Source organism: Pristiophorus japonicus, chromosome 4 (genome assembly GCF_044704955.1).
Source record: "Pristiophorus japonicus isolate sPriJap1 chromosome 4, sPriJap1.hap1, whole genome shotgun sequence".
In the NCBI taxonomy this organism is placed as follows: domain Eukaryota; kingdom Metazoa; phylum Chordata; class Chondrichthyes; family Pristiophoridae; genus Pristiophorus; species Pristiophorus japonicus.
In genome coordinates, this window is record NC_091980.1 from 163887299 (window position 1) to 163908990 (window position 21692).

Genomic DNA, 21692 nt, shown 5'->3' on the forward strand with positions numbered 1-21692 from the left:
TCCTCCTCCCGATCCTGGGCCTCTCCCCCTCCCGATCCTGGGCCTCTCCCCCTCCCGATCATGGGCCTCTCCCCATCCCGATCCTGGACCTCTCCCCCTCCCGATCCCGGACCTCTCCCCCTCCCGATACTGGGTCTCTCCCCCTCCCGATCCTGGGCCTCTCCCCCTCCCGATACTGGGTCTCTCCCCTTCCCGATCCTGGGCCTCTCCCCCTCCCGATCCCGGGCCTCTCCCCCTCCCGATCCCGGGCTTCACCCCAAGTTACGGCCGTGGGCCTCGCCAACTCCCCGGGACCGTTCCCAAGGGCCCACGGCTGTGACCTCCTGCTGCTGGTCTTCCCCCTGCCAATCAGCCGGGTGGGAAACACAGCTAAATATGTAACTGAGGTCCTGTCAGTAAGGTCGTCAGGGCCTCTGCATCCTCGGCCTCACTCACACCCACCTCGCCTCCCTGTAACTATCTCACAATACAACATTTGCTCAGTGTGGCACCGAAGTGTCCGTCCAGGTTATGTTTTGAACATAGTCGAAGTGGAGTTGAATCAGAAATATTTCATGAATCATCTATTTAAACTTAGAATTACGTTTAGAAAATGGCTGCAAGAGAAGAAAATGGTGAGTAGTTGTCTCAAACGTACAGAGAAAGGGGAGGAATTCGGGCTCATGACAAAGCTTACGGCATGTGGAGGCTGAGGACAAATAGCTGAATGGATAGCAATTGGCTAAAAAATAGAAAGCAGAAAGTCGTCAATCAGATTGGAGGAAGGTAGAAAGCGGTGTCCCACAAGGATCAGTGCTGGGACCACTGTCATTCATAATTTACAACAATAATTTGGTTTTAGGAACAAGTAACCCAATATCACAATTTGCAGATGATACCAAACTGTGAGTATAGCTAATACTGAGGGAGAATGTTTTCATGTATTCAACTATCATTGTAACCCATGTATAAGCTGACCTAAGTTGTACAGCTTGAGAACATTGACCACAAGGGGGTGAACTTGTGGGAGACACTCCAAACCTGGATTTTCAGGTATAAAAGGGGAAGCTCCACCCACCTTCACGACTTGAGGTCTTGGTAATAATAGTAACTGGTTACAGAGTGACCTTCTCTCAAGTATGGGCCTCTTGTGCATTTATACTGTATAGTAAGGACACATCATTGGCGATGAGAAACTGGGATTTAAACCACGCGAACATGGCCACTAGCAGCACAGAAGAGAAGTATTGTGTTGGTGATGATTGGGACGACTTTATTGAGAGACTACAGCAAAGTTTTATCACTAAGGAATGGTTGGGACAGGATTCGGCCGACAAACGCAGGGCTCATCTCCTGACGGTTTGTAGGTCCAGAACGTACTCCCTGATGAAGGAACTTATAGCGCCAGAGAAGCCGGCGGACAAGACGTTGGAAGACCTCAGTAAGTTGCTCGGGGAACATCTTAAACCGGTGAGCAACATGCACATGGCGAGACACTGGTTTTACACGCACCAGCGGCGAGAAGGGCAAAGCGTTCCAGACTTTGTGGCAGATCTCCGGCGACTGGCGAGCCTATGTAAGTTCCCAGATGCATGCAGAGCGGAGATGCTGCGAGACTTTTTTATTGAGGGCATCGGGCATGCTGGGGTTTTCAGGAAACTGATTGAGACCAAAGACTTGACCCTGGAAATGGCGGCTCTAATAGCCTAGACATTTATCTCAGGGGAGGAAGAGACCAGAATGAAAAAGTTTTGGCTCAAATGCAGCAAACGATTAAGGAGTCAACATTGTTAACGCGGCATACAGTTCTCTAGGCAGACAAGGGCAATCGGACATGCCCCAGCATGTAGTTGAACCCAAAGGGGGAATTCAACAGAGACAATGGCTAGCTGAACGACGATTCATGCCATCGCAATGGACAATGCGGCCAGTAATAGGGTCATCAACACCTGTTAATGGTGCGCTTAAGGACAGTTACAGAGACAGTCAGAGACGATCGACTGGTAATGGACCTTTTGTTTCCAACAATGGGGCCTCCAGCTCATGCTGGAGGTGTGGAGGCAAACACCCAGCCAGAGCTTGCAGGTATCAGCAATATACCTGCAGAAACTGCAATGTCAGCGTTCACTTGGCGCGTATGTGCAGGAAGCCTGCAGCCAGATTGATCTACGAGGAGGACGGGCCCGATGTAAGCCTTCCGAGGGCAAATGAATACTGATGGAAATCGCTGGAAGCTGAAGTTCAGCGAGTTCATGTGGAGCACATATACAGTTCATATTTCAGGACGCCACCGATAATGATGAAAGTGCTCCTCAATGGCATGCCAGTATTAATGAAGCTAGACACGGGAGCCAGCCAGTCCCTGATGAGTATCAAACAGTTCGAAAGGTTGTGGGTGTGTCCAAGGCCAGGAGGCCAAAATTATTGTCAATTGACGCACAGCTACGGACATATACAAAGGAGATTATTCCAGTGCTAGGCAGCGCCATGGTAGTCGTGACCCACAAAGACTCGGGGAACAGATTGCCACTCTGGATTGTCCCAGGGGACGGTCCCGCATTATTGGGGAGGAGTTGGCTTGATGTCATGAACTAGAAATGGGGCGATGTCAATGCAATTTCTTCTATGGAGCGAGTATCATGCTCACAGGTCCTGGACAAATTGGACTCATTATTTCAACCCGGCATCAGCACTTTCATGGGGGCCAAGGTAGTGATTCACATAAACCCAGACGCCAGGCCAGTACACCACAAGGCCAGAGCGGTGCCGTACGTGATGCGGGAAAAGATAGAATGCGAATTGGACCACCTGCTGAGGGAAGGCATCATCTCACAAGTCGAATTTAGTGACCGGGCGAGCCCGATCATGCCGGTGCTCGAGGCGGATGGATTGGTCAGGATATGTGGTGATTACAAGGCCGCCATCAATCGGGTGTCACTCCAAGACCAGTACCCGCTACCGAGTGCGGAGGACCTCTTTGCGACGCTATCCGGTGGCAAACTTTTTTCAAAATTGGACCTGACCTCAGCTTACATGACCCAGGAGCTGGTGAGTGAGTCGAAGAAGCTGACCACCATCACGACACACAAGGGGTTGTTTGAGTTTAACAAATGTCCATTCGGGATTCGTTCGGCTGCCGCAATCTTTCAGCGATATATGGAAAGCCTCCTCAAGTCGATTCCAAGGACGGTGGTTTTTCAAGAAGACATCCTCATCACGGGTCGCAATACTGAAGAACACCCCCACAGCCTGGAGGAGGTGCTACGCAGACTGGACTGGGTAGGGCTGCGACTGAAAAAGGCGAAGTGGGTCTTCTTAGCTCCAGAGGTAGAATTCCTGGGGAGGAGGGTAGCAGCAGATGGGATCAGACCCACTGCGTCCAAAACGGAAGCGATCCAGAGAGCACCCAAACCCCGTAAGACGACGGAGCTGCATTTGTTCCTGGGGCTCCTGAACTATTTTGGTAAATTTCTTCCCAAATTGAGCACGCTATCAGAGCCGCTACACGTGCTCCTATGCAAAGGTCGCGATTGGGTCTGGGGGGACAGCCAGGAAAGGGCTTTTGATAGAGCACGCAACATGTTATGCTCCAACAAACTGTTAACATTATATGACCCGTGGAAGAAACTTGTTCTAATGTGCGATGTGTGTGTGTTGCAACATGTGAATGCTAATGGTCAGTTACAGCGGTAGTTTATGCCTCCAGAAGTCAGTCCCAGGCAGAAAGGGGCTACGGGATGGTAGAAAAGGAAGCGCTAGCATTTGTATATGCAGTAAAAAAAATGCACCAGTAGTTATTTGGCAGGAAATTTGAGCTGGAGACAGATCACAAACCCCGAACGTCCCTTTTGGCCGACAACAAGGCCATTAAAGCGAATGCATCGGCCCACATACAGAGGTGGGCACTTACGTTAGCTGCCTATGACTACACAATTCGGCACAGACCGGGCACTGAAAACTGCGCCAATGCACTCAGCAGGCTCCCACTAGCCACCACTGAGGGGGCAACTGAGCATGATGCTGAGATGGTCATGGCTGTTGAAGCTTTCGAAAGCAAAGGCTCACCTGTGACAGCCCGTCAGATTAATGTCTAGATAAATAAAGACCCGCTACTCTCTTTAGTTAAGAAATGTGTCCTGAATGGGGACTGGGCAGCCACGTACGGGGCATGCCCTGAGCAATTTAAACCGTTTCATAGGCGCAAGGATGAACTCTCGATTCAGGCTGATCGCCTATTGTGGGGAAACCGAGTAGCCATGCCCCAGATGGGCAGAGAGGTGTTTATCAGAGAACTTCACAATGAGCACCCGGGCATTGTCATGATGAATGCAATTGCCAGGTCACACGTTTGGTGCCCAGGGATAGATGCAGACCTGGAACTTTGTGTTCGCAGGTGCAACACATTCTCTACCACAGAGAGTAGTTGAGGCCAATTCACTAAATATATTCAAAAGGGAGTTAGATGAAGTCCTTACTACTCGGGGGATCAAGGGGTATGGCGAGAAAGCAGGAAGGGGGTACTGAAGTTTCATGTTCAGCCATGAACTCATTAAATGGCGGTGCAGGCTAGAAGGGCTGAATGGCCTGCTCCTGCACCTATTTTCTATGTTTCTATGTTTCTATGTGCTCAGCTGGGCAACACATCCAGGGAAGCCCCACTTAGCCCCTGGTACTGGCCCGCCAAGTCATGGTCACGCATCCATGTGGACTACGCAGGTCCTTTCATGGGAAAAATGTTTTTGGTTGTAGTAGACACCTACTCCAAATGGATTGAGTGTGCCATTTTAATTTCAAGTACATCCTCTGCCACAGTAGAAAGTCTACGGACAATGTTCGCCACCCATGGTCTACCGGATGTCTTGGTCAGCGACAATGGCCCCTGCTTCACAAGCACTGAATTCCAGGACTTCATGGCAGGCAATGGAATCTACCATGTCAGAACGGCACCGTTCAAGCCGGCCTTAAAAGACCAGGCAGAACAAGCAGTGCAGATAATCAAACAGGGGATGCTCAGAATCCAAGGGGGTTCCCTACAAAGCCACTTATCAGGCCTCCTGTTGATCAATTGATCCCGACCACACTCGCTCACAGGGGTTCCACCCGCAGAGCTGCTAATGAAAAGGAAGTTATCCCTTATACACCCTACTATGAATGAAATTGTTGAGAGCAAGCGTCAGTCACAATCTGACTATCATGACAGGAATGCGAGGGCGCGATGTATTGATGTCAATTACCCTGTTTTTGTCCTTAATTACGCTGCAGGGCCCAAATGGCTTGCATGCACTGTGATTGCCAAAGAGGGGAATAGGGTTTTCGTAGTTAAACTTACCAATGGACAAATCAGCCACAACACGTGGATCAAACTAAAAGGAGGTTCAGCAACCCCATAGAAGAAGCAGAGGAAGAACATGACGTTGAGTTTAATCCACCACAGGTGACCGAACACTAGAACCAAGTGGAGGAGAGCCCAGTCACTGTGGGCAGTCTGGACAGGCCTGAGGCACCGCAAACAGCAGACATTCAGGCCAGTAACCGGAGCCCCAACTCTGACACTCTACAAGGGAGCATAAACCACCAGAGAGATTTAACCTGTGATCCCAATAAGACTTTGCAGGGGAGGTGATGTCATGTATTCAACTATCATTGTAACCCATGTATGAGTTGCACACCTTGAGAACACTGACCACAAGGGGGTGAACTTGTGGGAGACACTCCTAACCTGGACTTTCAGGTATAAAAGGAGAAGCTCCACCCACCTTCACGACTTGAGGTCTTGTTAATAAAGGTAACTGGTCACAGAGTGACCTTCTCTCAAGTATGGCCCGTGTGCATTTATACTGTACAGTGAGGACATATCACAATGCAACAAAATAAAAGAAGGCATTAGAAAACTTAGGCAGATGTCGCAAATAAACTCTAATGTAGATCAATGTGACTGATTGAACAAGTTGGGGATTTTATTTGAAAAGAGAAGACCTAGAGGTGACCTGATCGAGGTCTTTAACATTATTAATGGGTTGGTCAGGGTAGTTATGAAGTGAATGTTTCCCCTTGCGGGAGAATCCAAAACAAGTTAATACAAGATCGTTACTAATGAATCTGGTCGGGAAATAAGGAGAAATGTCCTTACTCTCGATTACCCCAAAGCCCAAACTCTATCATGTTTTATTCATGAAGCCTACTCGTGAAAGCATTGTAGATGAGTGTAGACCAGAGTGGCTGTGAGGGTCTCACAGGGGCCGTCTCCAGCTTGGTGAAGGATAAAGTTAGTTGGGTTCCTCCTGTCTTTATCATGTGACATTGAGTCTCAAAGGATGCCCCATGACAAAAAAGGAGAGAGGTTGCACTGTGCTGCTGAGGTCCCACGATTAAAAGCAGCTGATGTTTGGACTTCACTCTGGTGGTGGGAGATGCGAGTGCTGGAAGCGGGTGTCAGAAATCAGCACGGGCACTGTGTGCAATGCTTCCGAGCCTTAATTTAAAGATGTGGTACACACCAGCGAGCTTCCCGCCAGTGCTACAAAGTCTGAAAAATACCCTGAGAATGGGAACTTCAGTGAAGAAGCACAGAGTTGCTGCCCATGGAACCACAGCCCAGGAGCAGAGCCTGACATTGGGAGAGGCAAATTTAGGAGAAAATAGGAAGGTGCAAAGAAAAATAAAGTAATGGGATCGAGTTTCCTGTTGTTGCGTTGGGATTTATTGGATCGGGTGGGTACAGTGCATAGAGGAAAATCAAGCAGGGGTGATCGCCGACCTCGATATAATTGTTCCCAACAGTACAATAGTGATTAAACTTACATTAGCTGTGGAGTGTTTCTCATCTACTTTGCCTCTTGGCGACATCATCCGGAAACACAGCATCAGTTTCCACATGTACGCTGATAACACCCAGCTCTACCTCACTGCCACTTCTCTCGACCCCTCCACGATCTATAAATTGTCAGACTGCTTATCCAACATCCAGTTCTGGATGAGCAGAAATGTTTTCCAATTGAATATTCGGAAGACCGAAGCCATTGTTTTCGGTCCCCGCCACAAACTCCGTTCCTGAGACACTGACTCCATGACTCTCCGCAACTCCTGTCTGAGGCTGAACCAGACTGTTCGCAACCTTGTGGTCATGTATAACCCGGAAATTAGCTTGCGAAAACATTTTCCTCAGCATAATTACGATCGCCTCTTTCCACCTCCATAGAATCACCCGTCTCCGCCCTTGTCTCAGCTCATCCAAAGCTGAAGCCCTCATCCATGCCTTTGTTACCTCTAGATCAATGCACTCCTAGCTCGACTCCCATATTCTACCCCATCTAAACTAGAGGTGATCCAAAACTCAGCTGCCCGTTCACCCATCACCCCTGTGCTCGCAGACCGACATTGGCTTCTGGTTAAACAATGCTTCGGTTTCAAAATTCTCATTCTGATTTTCAAATCCCTCCATGGCCTTGCCCCTCCCTATCTTTGTAATCTCCTCCAGCACCACAACCCCCAAGATGTCTGTGCTCCTGTAATTCTGCCCTCCTGTGCATCCCTGCTTATAATCGCTCAACCATTGGTGGCCGTGCCTTCTGTTGCCTAGGCCCAAGCTCTGGAACTTGCTGCCTAAACCTCCCTGCCTCTCTATCTCTCTTTCCTCCTTCAAGATGCTCCTTAAAACAAACCTCTTTGACCAAGCTTTTGGTCACCTGCACTAATTTCCACTTATTCAGCTCGGTTTCAAATTTTATCACATAATACTCCTGTGAAGCGCATTGGGATTACCTGAAAGGTGCTATATAAATACAAGTTGTTGTTGTTGTTGAGCCACTCTCGAGTTTGAAAGGCGCTTTATTATGAGTAGCCTCTGACTGACCTTTTTATCCATACATTGAGTATAGAATGATCTCCATTACCTGCATTCAATCCCCTCCACCTGATTGTCCTCAAGGTGATCCAATACACCCAGGCACAATACAGGGAAATCGAGCCCAATGTATCCTTCCAGTTGTGGTAGTGGTTCCAAACCCTTCATGTACAGAGACATTGCTGTTCTCCAACTCTCTGATTCAATTGATTTACCTTATATTATACTCTTTACCACAGATGGTATCCAGATGTTGAGCACCAAAGGTGGCTCACCCTATCACGCATTCTGTGACATGACCACCAATGGCGGTGGTTGGACTGTTGTCGCAAGCGTCCACGAGAACAACATGTACGGGAAATGCACCACTGGGGACCGCTGGTCCAGCCAACAAGGGAATGATGCTCGACGTCCGGCAGGAGACGGGTCATGGTCCAACTATGTGACATTTGGTTCAATAGATGGAGCGACAAGTGACGACTTGAAGGTGATGAACTTTTGTGAAATCTTTTTGCTTAAAAGAATGCATGGTTTGTAGTGACTGGGGCTAATGGAGCACTGACCAGAGCTGAGGCAATTAAGACAAATGTGCAAAGAAGGAGAAGTCTAACTGGAGGAGCTGAGTGTAGCTTGTAGTTAAAGAGAAAGGACATCTACTGAACTGACCCGTTCAATTTGCAGCCGTGTGAGGGGAGATATTGTGATATCTTGCCTTTTGTTGCCTGGTTAATTGATGGTTGACAGATATTGTGCAGAGAAGTCCCTCCTATTTGACCCCATGAGATGACGATGTGATTGGTGAGTGCTGCCCTCAGCCCACTCTGCCTGCTAAATAACCAGAATGGGACTTCCTCATGTTCTAACACTGGACTTAGGAGTCTTCTGAAGAAGATCAAGGCTTTCAAATTATTAACAAATTGTGTTTATAATCAAATGAAGGTAGAAGACAAATTGAAGCCCTCCTGGGAGTTAGTAATAAGTAAAGTTTCACAAGAATCACTTGCTGTTCACACTATTAACAAGTTGAATGGGGAAGAGTTATTCTTGTACCAATATCTAATTTGATGATGACAGCTAGTTGTGTGAGCAAGTGCCAAATACAAGTGAGATTGACAATTAAATGGGTGGGCTAAGGGAGGGCAGGGGGGTTTTAATGTTGACATTATTAGGACTAGAAATTCGGTAGGATAGCGCCACCCATTAGTGCCTGGTTGGGGCACTAACGGGACACGAAGGGGTTAGCGACCGGACGCCCACGAACGTCAGTGTCAGTTTAGCGCTGGTGCTAACCCGTCGCACCTGGGCCTCTAGCGCCTCGCTGATCATGATGTCATAAAGTGCGCTGCGCTCCGTTATCGCCCCGGATGTAAAATTAACTCTTGCCCCCTGCTGTAACGCCTCGTGTCGACAACCCCAGCAAGAGGAGGCATTGTGAACATGGCTGGCCAATTGGGGAGTGGTAATTTAAGGGAAAGGTTTCCAGTTAGCGCAAACTTTATTAGTAATCTCGTTGTGCGAGGCCCCTTGGGGAAGAGTGACCATAATATGGTGGAATTCTACATTAGGATGGAGAATGAAACAGTTAATTCAGAGACCATGGTCCAGAACTTAAAGAAGGGTAACTTTGAAGGTATGAGGCGTGAATTAGCTAGGATAGATTGGCGAATGATACTTAAGGGGTTGACTGTGGATGGGCAATGGCAGACATTTAGAGACCGCATGGATGAACTACAACAATTGTACATCCCTGTCTGGCGTAAAAATAAAAAAGGGAAGATGGCTCAACCGTGGCTATCAAGGGAAATCAGGGATAGTATTAAAGCCAAGGAAGTGGCATCCAAATTGGCCAGAAATAGCAGTAAACCTGGGGACTGGGAGAAATTTAGAACTCAGCAGAGGAGGACAAAGGATTTGATTAGGGCAGGGAAAATACGAGAGGAAGCTTGCACGGAACATTAAGACGGACTGCAAAAGTTTCCATAGATACATAAAGAGAAAAAGCTTAGTAAAGACAAACGTAGGTCCCCTGCAGTCAGAATCAGGGGAAGTCATAACGGGGAACAAAGAAATGGCAGACCAATTGAACAAGTAATTTGGTTCGGTATTCACTCAGGAGGACACAAACAACCTTCTGGATATAAAAGGGGTCAGAGGGTCTCGTAAGAAGGAGGAACTGAGGGAAATCCTTATTGGTCGGGAAATTGTGTTGGGGAAATTGATGGGATTGAGGCCGATAAATCCCCAGGGCCTGATGGACTGCATCCCAGAGTATTTAAGGAGGTGGCCTTGGAAATAGCGGATGCATTGACAGTCATTTTCCAACATTCCATCGACTTTGGATCAGTTCCTCTGGAGTGGAGGGTAGCCAATGGAACCCCACTTTTTAAAAAAGGAGGGAGAGAGAAAACAGGGAATTATAGACTGGTCAGCCTGACATCGGTTGTGGGTAAAATGATGGAATCAATTATTAAGGATGTCATAGCAGCGCATTTGGAAAGAGGTGACATGATAGGTCCAAGTCAGCATGGATTTGTGAAAGGGAAATCATGCTTTACAAATCTTCTGGAATTTTTTGAGGATGTTTCCAGTAGAGTGGACAAGGGAGAACCAGTTGATGTGGTATATTTGGACTTTCAGAAGGCTTTCGACAAGGTCCCACACAAGAGATTAATGTGCAAAGTTAAAGCACATGGGATTGGGGGTAGTGTGCTGACATGGATTGAGAACTGGTTGGCAGACAGGAAGCAAAAAGTAGGAGTAAATGGGTACTTTTCAGAATGGCAGGCAGTGACTAGTGGGGTACCGCAAGGTTCTGTGCTGGGGCCCCAGCTGTTTACATTGTACATTAATGATTTGGACGAGGGGATTAAATGTAGTATCTCTAAATTTGCGGATGACACTAAGTTGGGTGGCAGTGTGAGTTGCGAGGAGGATGCTATGAGGCTGCAGAGTGACTTGGATAGGTTAGGTGAGTGGGCAAATGCATGGCAGATGAAGTATAATGTGGATCAATGTGAGGTTATCCACTTTGGTGGTAAAAACAGAGAGACAGACTATTATCTGAATGGTGACAGATTAGGAAAAGTGGAGGTGCAACGAAATCTGGGTGTCATGGTACATCAGTCATTGAAGGTTGGCATGCAGGTACAGCAGGCGGTTAAGAAAGCAAATGGCACGTTGGCCTTCATAGCGAGGGGATTTGAGTACAGGGGCAGGGAGGTATTGCTACAGTTGTACAGGGCCTTGGTGAGGCCACACCTGGAGTATTGTGCACAGTTTTGGTCTCCTAACTTGAGGAAGGACATTCTTGCTATTGAGGGAGTGCAGCGAAGGTTCACCAGACTGATTCCCGGGATGGCGGGACTGACATATCAAGAAAGACTGGATCAACTGGGCTTGTATTCACTGGAGTTCAGAAGAATGAGAGGGGATCTCATAGAAATGTTTAAAATTCTGACGGGTTTAGACAGGTTAGATGCAGTAAGAATGTTCCCAATGTTGGAGAAGTCCAGAACCAGGGGTCACAGTCTAAGGATAAGGGGTAAGCCATTTAGGACTGAGATGAGGAGAAACTTCTTCACCCAGAGAGTGGTGAACCTGTGGAATTCTCTACCACAGAAAGTTCTTGAGGCCAATTCACTAAATATATTCAAAAAGGAGTGAGATATAATCCTTACTACTAGGAGGATCAAGGGGTATGGCGAGAAAGCAGAAATGGGGTACTGAGGTTGCATGGTCAGCCATGAACTCATTGAATGGCGGTGCAGGCTCGAAGGGCAGAATGGCCTACTCCTGCACCTATTTTCTATGTTTCTATGTTTCTAACCTTTATTATTTTCACCAGTCTAGTGCCTGTGCAAAGTTTTTCATGTTTCACCGGTGCAAGATATCCAAGGCCTCCACTGTGTGAGTGTTTGGGGCTATAATGGCAGTCGCGCAGGTCACCTTGTAAAACAGAACTGCCAACAATGAGCTTGTGCAGCATCACTGATCCTGCCCTTTACACGAGGGAAGCCGCCTCTCATGCCGTTACCAATGTGCTCGAAATTGTTCTGCGCTTTGCCGCTTCCACCTCACTCTCGGACTTTGGCGCACTCAGAGAAGTGGTTAGAGTTTGATTTCGTGCTCCACTTCCCTCTTGGAGCGCTAAAGCTGAATATCGTTGGTGGAGAGAATGATTAGTGCCTGGTGCTACTTTTCCAACTTTCCAACTGGGGCGTTACCGAATGTCTAGGCCAAGGTTCTACAAACTGGAACAGGAAACACAGAGCACAGGCAAGGTGAAGGGAAGTGAATGAACAAAGGAGAAATATACCTGGTCATCATTACTGATCACTGACTGAAAGGACCCTTCATGGACAGGAATGAATGTAACTATAAGCTGGAACATGTTTTCTAACCTGTGTAGATCACTAGACTGTACATCGGGGGAGTTATGGGGAACTCGTCCTTAAAAAGGAAATTGGTTTTAGGCACTGGAGCGCATTAGGGCAGAATGACCAGCATGATGCCGGAATTTCAGAGTCAGTGATGAGATATTCACAGAAAGTAATTCGTTTTCATTGGACAAAAGAAATGCGGTTGGATTAAAATTGTTCAAATGTTTAGGGGAATGAATCAGTTGGATGCTCAGTTAACTTAGATCCTGTACACGGGACCTGGGGAAAAGGACAAAATGAATAAAGACTCCAGTGAAACTGAAGCTTGGAGGAACATCAAAGCCCCCACCACCAGCATAGTGCAGGCAGTGCAGAGAAGAGCATCAGTGCAAACACCACTAAGGCAGCTCATATTGGCTGCCCTATTGTTTTGCCACCAACTGTACAAAAGAATCACAAGATCGATAAATAGCAATGAGTCCATTTGGCCTGATTTTAGATCATCAATCCAGAAAGTAAAAAGTTACACTCCCCTCATCGCACCACATCCAAATCATTCTAAGGTAACCCCTACATTACCCTACCCAGATATCCATTCCATTGCATTTATCGCTCTTTTTGAAGGAGTGCTTCCTCACATGAGTCTTAAATTTCCCGTTTTTCTAATTTGAAGCTGTGTCATTCTGCCACAGTTTAGTTTGAAGCGATGCTCCAGATTTATCTTTTCCACACCATTTCTGATTTTCCCCTCCTTCCTGTTCTGTTATAGCCAGGGCGTTTCCAGCAATGGCATCTCTTCCCAGCCCTGCACCATTGCCTTCAGAGTCCCTGAAAGATCCATTCTTGGCCCTCTCCTCTTCCACATCTGCATGCTGCCTCTTGACAATATCATGGGCAGACATGGAGTCAGCTTCCATGTGTAATCATCAAGTGCACAGCCAGCACAAGGGCCCTGCATGCTGAATGTTGACACACTCCTAGAAGGTGCCTAGTAACTTGGCCACTTGAGTGGCATACATCTTCCCTCATGTTCCACTTTGCAATGTACATCCCTTTAAACTACTTGCTTGCAGGAGAAAGCTGCACATAACAAAAGGCAGTGCATGCAGACTGGAAAGGGCCACCAATGCTCTGACCATTAACTTCATGAGCAGAGGACCATGGAGATTCTGGATAGGAAGCAGATGTGGTTAGAGATCTCCCCTTAACTTGCGGCTATTATATTTGATTTTCATTCCTCACATCTTTATTCACTCATTCATTCACTCCCCACATGCAGGTATTGCAGCATTTCACACTGACACCCAACTAAGGGGCAGTGCTTTACCTAACTGCACGCTTTTTGTACAAGCGCTTACAACACCAGTCAGGTGCATCAATTATATTCTAGGTACCTCCTCTCACTTACTGTGAAATTGGGTCTTTAATGTGCCTGAGATGCTCTTGGATTGCATTATCAAACATGTAAGAAGATGAAGATAAGAACATAAGAAATAGGAAAAGGAGTGGGCCATACGGCCCCTTGAGCCTGCTCCACCATCAATAAGATCATAGCTGATCTGTTCATGGACTCAGCTCCACTTCCCCGCCCGCTCCCCATTACCCTTTATCCCCTTATCACTCAAGAAACTGTCTATTTCTCTCTTAAATTTATTCAACGTCCTAGCTTCCACAGCTCTCCAAGGCAGTAAAATACAACCTCTGAGAGAAGGAATTCCTCCTCATCTCTGTTTTAAATGGCCTCTCGTTCTAGTCTCACCCATCAGTGGAAACATCCTCTCTGCATCCACCTTGTCAAGCCCCTTCATAATCTTATACGTTTCGATAAGATCACCTCTCATTCTTCTGAATTCCAATGAAGAGAGGCCCAACCTACTCAACCTTTCCTCATGTCAACCCGCTCATCCCCGGAATCAACCTAGTGAACCTTCTCTGTACTGCCTCCAAAGCAAGTATATCCTTTCGTAAATATGGAAACCAAAACTGCCCACTGTATTCCAGGTGTGGCCTCACCAATACTTTGTGTAGCTCTAGCAAGTCTTTCCTGCTTTAATACTCCATCCCCTTTGCAATTAATGCCAAGATACCATTGGCCTTCCTGATCACTTGCTGTATCTGCATACTATCCTTTTGTGTTTCATGCACAAGTACCTCCAGGTCCCGCTATACTTCGGCACTTTGTAATCTTTCTCCATTTAAATAATAACTTGCTCTTTGATCTTTTCTGCCAAAGTGCATGACCTCACACTCTCCAAAATTATAATCCATCTGCCAAATTTTTGCCCACTCACTTAGCCTGTCTATGTCCTTTATCAGATTTTGTGTGTCCTCACACATTGCTTTTCCTCCCATCTTTGTATCGTCAGCAAACTTGGCTACATTACACTCCGTCCCTTCTTCCAAGTCGTTAATATAGATTGTAAATAGTTGGGGTCCCAGCACTGATCCCTGCGGCAATGCACTAGTTACTGGCTGCCAACCAGAGAATGAACCATTTATCCCGACTCTCTTTTTTTGTTAGTTCGCCAATCCTCTATCTATGCTAATATATTACCTCCAACCCCGTGAACTTTTATCATGTGCAGTAACCTTTTATGTGGTACCTTGTCAAATGCCTTCTGGAAGTCCAAATACACCACATCCACTGTGTTGTGTATGGAGAAAGAGTCAGACTGAACACTGTGAGCTCGAAGTGAAGTGTGACCTCAGTCTTTTATTGTAGGTCTCCAGAGTGCCTCTCCAACCTGTGAAGCCTCCTTAAATACCTGTGCTCCCATGGGATTATGGATCCCTTGGGACTCCAGGGAATAAAACCCTCTGGTGGCTGTACAGAGTAAATACAAGTCCACATATATAACACTCCTCGCCAAAGTCAATAGTGTAACTATTTAAAATGTGAGTTGATCTGGGACCCTTCTTGCCCTGGTTGATCGTCTCGGTGTGAAAGCTAATGTTGTTGAATCATTTGTTGGACCCTCGCTGGGCTGCTGTGCAGCTGGCCTTGCTGGGCTGCCTGGTGTGTTGGGCCCTGCAGGGCTGCTGTGGATGATGGGTTCTGCTTCGTGGTCAACCGTGGTGCCGGTTGCCACTGGTGTATATGTTGGGGGATCAAAAAAGGTAGGGTCCAAAGTGGGTTGCTCAGGATAGTCCGTGAATCTAAGTTTGATTTGGATCAAGTGTTTCCGTTGAATGAGTCCACTTGAAAGTTTGACCCGAAACACACTGCTCCCTTCTTTGGCCACAACAGTGCCGGGAAGCCACGAGGGACCTGATCCATAATTTAATACAAATACAGGGTCATTGATTTCAATCTCACGTGACACATTTGCGCTATCATGGTGTGCACTTTGTTGAAGTCACCTGCTCTTTACCTGTTCATGTAAATCAGGGTAAACGAACGAGAGCCTTGACTTAACTGCTCTTTTCATGAGCAGTTCAGCAGATGGGATCCCAGTGAGAGAGTGGGGTCTCGTGCGGTAGCTAAGCAGGACTCGGGATAAGTGAGTTTGCAGTGAGCCTTCAGTTACACTCTTCAAGCCTTGCTTGATGGTTTGCACTGCTCGCTCTTCCTGACCATTGGATGCTGGTTTAAACGGGGCAGATGTGACACGTTTGATCCCATTATGGGTCATGAATTCTTTGAACTCTGCACTGGTAAAACATGGCCCGTTGTCGCTCACCAGGAGATCAGGTAAGCCATGTGTGGCAAACATGGCCCGCAGGCTTTCAGTAGTGGCAGCAGACGTGCTAGCCGACATTATCTCACATTCAATCCACTTGGAGTTCGCGTCTACAACCACTAGGAACATTTTACCCAAGAACGGGCCAGCATAGTCAACGTGTACCCTAGCCCACGGTTTGGAGGGCCAAGACCATAAATTAGCGAAGCCTCCCTGAGTACATAGCTTAACTGCGAGCATGTACTACATCTGTGAACGCAGGACTCTAAGTCTGCATCGATACCGGGCCACCACACGTGGGATCTGGATATCGCTTTCATCATTACGATGCCTGGGTGGGTACTGTGGAGGTCATTGATGAAGGTGTCTCTGCATTTCTTGAGGACCACTACTCAATTGTCCCACCGAAGGCTGTCTGCCTGTATAGACATTTCATCTTTGCTGGAACGGCTTTATCTCTTCCTGCATTTCCATTGGGACACTGGACCAGCTCCCGTGAAGCACACAGCTTTTGACTAGAGATAATAAGGGGCCTGGCTTGTCCAGGTTTTGATCTGCCGGGCAGTGACGGGTGATTGCTCACTCTCAAATGCTTCCATAACCATGGCTAGATCTGCGGGCTGCGCCATTTCTACCCCGTGGTGGGCAATGGCAGCCTACTGAGAGCATTGGCGCAGTTTTCTCTGCCTGGCCTGTGCCGGATGGCATAGTTGTATGCGGACAACGTGAGCGCCCATCTCTGAATGCGGGCCAATGCGTTGGTATTTATCCCTTTACTCTCGGAAAACAGGGATATAAGTGGCTTATCGTCAGTTTCCAATTCGAATTTTAGTCCAAACAGGTATTGATGTATTTTCTTTACCCCATACACACATGCTAACACTTCTTTTTCAATCATGCTGTAGGCTTTCTCAGCCTTAGACAGACTCCTGGATGCATAAGCAACCGGTTGCAGTTTCCCAAAATCATTAGGTTGTTTCAGTACACATCCGACGCCATATGACGACACATCACATGCTAGTACCAAACGCTTACATGGATCATACAACACAAGCAATTTGCTTGAGCATAACAATTTTCTCACTTTTACTAAGGCATTTTCTTGGCTTTTGCCCCAAACCCATTCGCCCCCTTTCCATAGTAAGACAGGTAGTGGTACTAGCCGTGTGCTGAGACCCGGTAAGAAGTTATCAAAGTAGTTCAAGAGTCCCAGAAACGACCGCAGCTCCATCATGTTCTGTGCGTTCTCGATTGCCTCCGTCTTCGCATTGGTGGGCCTCATGCCGTCCGCCGCAATCCTCCTTCCCAATAACTCCACTTCAGGCAACAGGAAAACGCACTTCGAGCATTTTAACCTGAGCCCCACGCGGTTGAGTCGACTAAGAACCTCCTCCAGGTTCAGCAGGTGCTCGACTGTGTTCCAACCTGTGACCAAGATGTTGTCCTGGAAGACCACGGTGTGCGGGACCGACTTCAGTAAACTTTCCATGTTTCTCTGGAATATCGCCGCCGCTGATCAGATTCCAAAAGGGCATCTGTTATAAACAAAAAGACCTTTGTGCATGTTGATGCAGGTTAGGGCCTTCGATGATTCCTCCAGATCCTGCGTCATGTAGACTGAAGTCAGATCCAGCTTCGTGAACGTCTTTCCTCCCGCTAGTGTTGCAAAGAGGTCGTCAGCCTTTGGTAGTGGGTATTGGTCCTGCAGGGAGAAATGATTGATAGTTACTTTGTAATAGCCACAGATTCTGATGGTGCTGTCTCCCTTGAGGACTGGGACAATAGGACTGGCCCACTCGCCGAACTCGATCAGTGAAATGATGCCCTCTCTTTGCAGCCGGTCTAGCTCGATCTCTATCCTTTCATCATGTCCAGTACTGCTCTCAACTTGTGATGGATGGGTCACGCCCCCGGAATTAGGTGGATCTGCACTTTTGCTCCTTGAAATTTCCCGATGTCTGGTTCGAACAGCCGAAGGAAATTTGTTTAAGACCTGGGCACACGAAGTGTCGTCAGTGGGCGATAACACTCGGATGTCGTCCCAGTTCCAGCGTATCTTTCCCAGCCAGCTCCTGCCGAGCAGCATGGGACCATCGCCTGGTACCACTCAGAGTGGTAGCTTGTGCACCACTTCCTCGTAGGAGACCTTTATGGTAGCACTGCTGAATACAGGAATCAGTTCTTTCGTATAAGTTCTTAGTTTCATGCGAACTGGAGTTAAGACTGGCCTTGAGGCCTTGTTGCACCACAACCTTTTGAATGTCTTTTTGCCCATGATGGACTGGCTCACGCCCGTGTCCAGCTCCATTGACACCGGGAGTCCATTTAGTTCAACATTCAGCATTACCGGGGGACAATTCGTGGTGAATGTGTGCACCCCACGTACCTCTGCCTCCTCTATCTGAGGTTCTGTTTCGTCGTGATCATCCATGGATCTATCCTCCTCTGCAATATGGTAGCTTGCAGGTTTAACAGGCTTTGCAGCTCACCTGCACACTCGTAGGAGGTATCCCATTTGCTCTTGCAAACGTATTCTTTAAATTGGCATGAATGGAAACGATGATCACCCCCGCAGCGCCAACAAGATGTTAATGAACTTGCATTCATCACCCTTGATGGTGGACTTCGAGACATCTGCGGACATGCAGCTGCAGGTATGTGTGACCTGCCCTGTATATTATGATTCAAAAACAACATCACTTCATTCACAGTACTTGTAGCAGCACTTGTGTGCTGAGAGATTTGCTTCGTATTGTCACTGGTGGCAATGGACGCCTGGGCTATCGCTATGGCCTTACTCAAGGTTGGTGTCTCTACAGTCAAAAGTTTGTGAAGTATGGTTTCATGGCCAATGTCAAGTACAAAAAAGTCTCTGAGCATGTGCTCTAAATGTCCTTCAAATTCGCAATGTCCTGCAAGGCGTCTTAGCTTGGCGACATAACTCACCGCTTCCTGGCCGTCAAATCTTTTGTAGGTGTAGAACCGGTACCTCGCCATCAGAACGCTTTCCTTTGGGTTCAAACGCTCTCAGACCAGCATGTACAAATCGTCGTACGATTTCTCTGTGGGTTTCGCTGGCGTGAGCAGATTTTTCATGAGGCCACACGTTGGTGCCCCACAGACGGTGAGGAGGATCACCCTTCGTTTGGCAGCGCTCTTTTCCCCATCTAGCTCATTGGTCACGAAGTATTGGTCGAGTCGCTCCACAAAGATTTGCCAATCATCTCCCTCCGAGAATTTCTCCAGGATGGCCACTGTTCTCTGCATCTTTGGGTTCACTATCTGTATCTCATCGCCAGTTGTTGTGTATGGAGAAAGAATAAGACTGAATACTGTGAGCTCAAAGTGAAGTGTGACCGAAGTCTTTAATTGCAGGTCTCCACAGTGCCTCTCCAACCTGTGAAACCTCCTTAAATACCTGTGCTCCCAAGGGATTATGGGATCCCTTGGGACTCCAGGGGATAAGCTCTTTGGTGGCTGTAGAGAGTAAATACAATTCCACATATATAACACACTTGTCCCCTTTTATCCATCCTGTTCATTACATCTTCAAAGAACTTTAGCAAATTTGTTAAACATGACCTTCCCTTCATAAATCCATGCTGACTCTGCCTTACCGAATTTTGCTTATCCACATGTCCTGCTACTGCTTCTTTAAGAATGGCCTCCAACATTTTCCCAACCATAGATGTGAGGCTAACTGGACTATAGAAACATAGAAACATAGAAAATAGGGACAGGAGTAGGCCATTCTGCCCTTCGAGCCTGCACCGCCATTCAATGAGTTAATAGCTGAACATGCAACTTCAGTACCCCATTCCTGCTTTCTCACCATACCCCTTGATCCCCCTAGTAGTAAAGACTACATCTAACTCCTTTTTGAATATATTTAGTGAATTGGCCTCAACAACTTCCTGTGGTAGAGAATTCCACAGGTTCACCACTCTCTGGGTGAAGAAGTTTTTCCTCATCTCGGTCCTAAATGGCTTACCCATTATCCTTAGACTGTGATCCCTGGTTCTGGACTTCCCCAACATTGGGAACGTTTTTCCTGCATCTAACCTGTCTAAACCCGTCAGAATTTTAAACGTTTCTATGAGATCCCCTCTCATTCTTCTGAACTCCAGTGAATACAAGCCCAGTTGATCCAGTCTTTCTTGATATGTCAGTCCCGCCATCCCGGGAATCAGTCTGGTGAACCTTCGCTGCATTACCTCAATAGCAAGAATGTCCTTCCTCAAGTTAGGAGACCAAAACTGTACACAATATTTAAGGTGTGGCCTCACCAAGGCCCTGTACAACTGTAGTAACACCTCCCTGCCCCTGTACTCAAATCCCCTCGCTATGAAGGCCAACATACCATTTGCTTTCTTAACCGCCTGCTGTACCTGCATTCAAACTTCAATGACTGATGTACCATGACACCCAGGTCTTGTTGCACTTCCCCTTTTCCTAATCTGTCACCATTCAGATAATAGTCTGTCACTCTGTTTTTACCACCAAAGTGGATAACCTCACATTTATCCACATTATACTTCATCTGCCATGCATTTGCCCACTCACCTAACCTATCCAAGTCACTCTGCAGCCTCATAGCATCCTCCTCGCAGCTCACACTGCCACCCAACTTAGTGTCATCCGCAAATTTGGAGATACTACAATTAATTCCCTTGTCTAAATCATTAATATGCAATGTAAACAGCTGGGGCCCCAGCACAGAACCTTGCGGTACCCCACTAGTCACTGCCTGCCATTCTGAAAAGTACCCATTTACTCCTACTCTTTGCTTCCTGTCTGACAACCAGTTCTCAATCCACGTCAGTACACTACCCCCAATCCCATGTGCTTTAACTTTGCACATTAATCTCCTGTGTGGGACCTTGTCGAAAGCCTTCTGAAAGTCCAAATATACCACATCAACTGGTTCTCCCTTGTGCACTTTACTGGAAACATCCTCAAAAAATTCCAGAAGGTTTGTCAAGCATGATTTCCCTTTCACAAGTCCATGCTGACTTGGACCTATCATGTCACCTCTTTCCAAATGCGCTGCTATGACATCCTTAATAATTGATTCCATCATTTTACCCACTACCGATGTCAGGCTGACTGGTCTATAATTCTCTGTTTTCTCTCTCCCTCCTTTTTTAGAAAGTGGGTTTACATTGGCTACCCTCCACTCCATAGGAACTGATCCAGAGTCTATGGAATGTTGGAAAATGACTGTCAATGCATCCGCTATTTCCAAGGCCACCTCCTTAAGTACCCTGGGATGCAGTCCATCAGGCCCTGGGGATTTATCGGCCTTCAATCCCATCAATTTCCCCAACACAATTTCCCGACTAATAAGGATTTCCCTCAGTTCCTCCTTCTTACGAGACCCTCTGACCCCTTTTATATCCAGAAGGTTGTTTGTGTCCTCCTTCGTGAATACCGAACCAAAGTTTCCTGCTTTTTGTCTGCCTCTTTCTTAAATAGGGGCATTACATTTGCAGTTTTCCAATCTGCTGGGACACCCCCAGAATCTAGGTTATTTTGGTAAATTACAACCAATGCATCCACAATCCCTGCCGCTACTTCTCTTCAGAGCCAAGGATGCAAGCCATCCTTGCCAGGGGATTTATTTGTCTTTAGTCCTATTATCTTATTGAGTACCACCTCCTTAGTGATTATGAGGTGTTATGTTCCTCTCCTCTATCGCCCCTTGACTATCCACTGTTGGAATATTATTAGTGTCCTCTACGGTAAAGACTGATACAAAATATTTGTTCAGAGTTTCTGCCATCTCCATGTTCCCCATTACTAGTTCCCCGG

The 21692-nt window shown here is 47.1% G+C and overlaps 1 protein-coding gene across 1 annotated transcript in view; it reads left to right on the forward strand.

Moving 5' to 3' along the window:
* The window catches only part of LOC139262720 (intelectin-1b-like), a 48191-nt gene that overhangs the window by 8323 nt on the left and 18176 nt on the right, over positions 1-21692 (forward strand). Inside the window, exon 4 of the mRNA XM_070877870.1 lies at positions 8062-8309. Coding sequence (XP_070733971.1) covers positions 8062-8309 — 248 coding nt within the window. The remainder of the gene's footprint in view (positions 1-8061; positions 8310-21692) is intronic.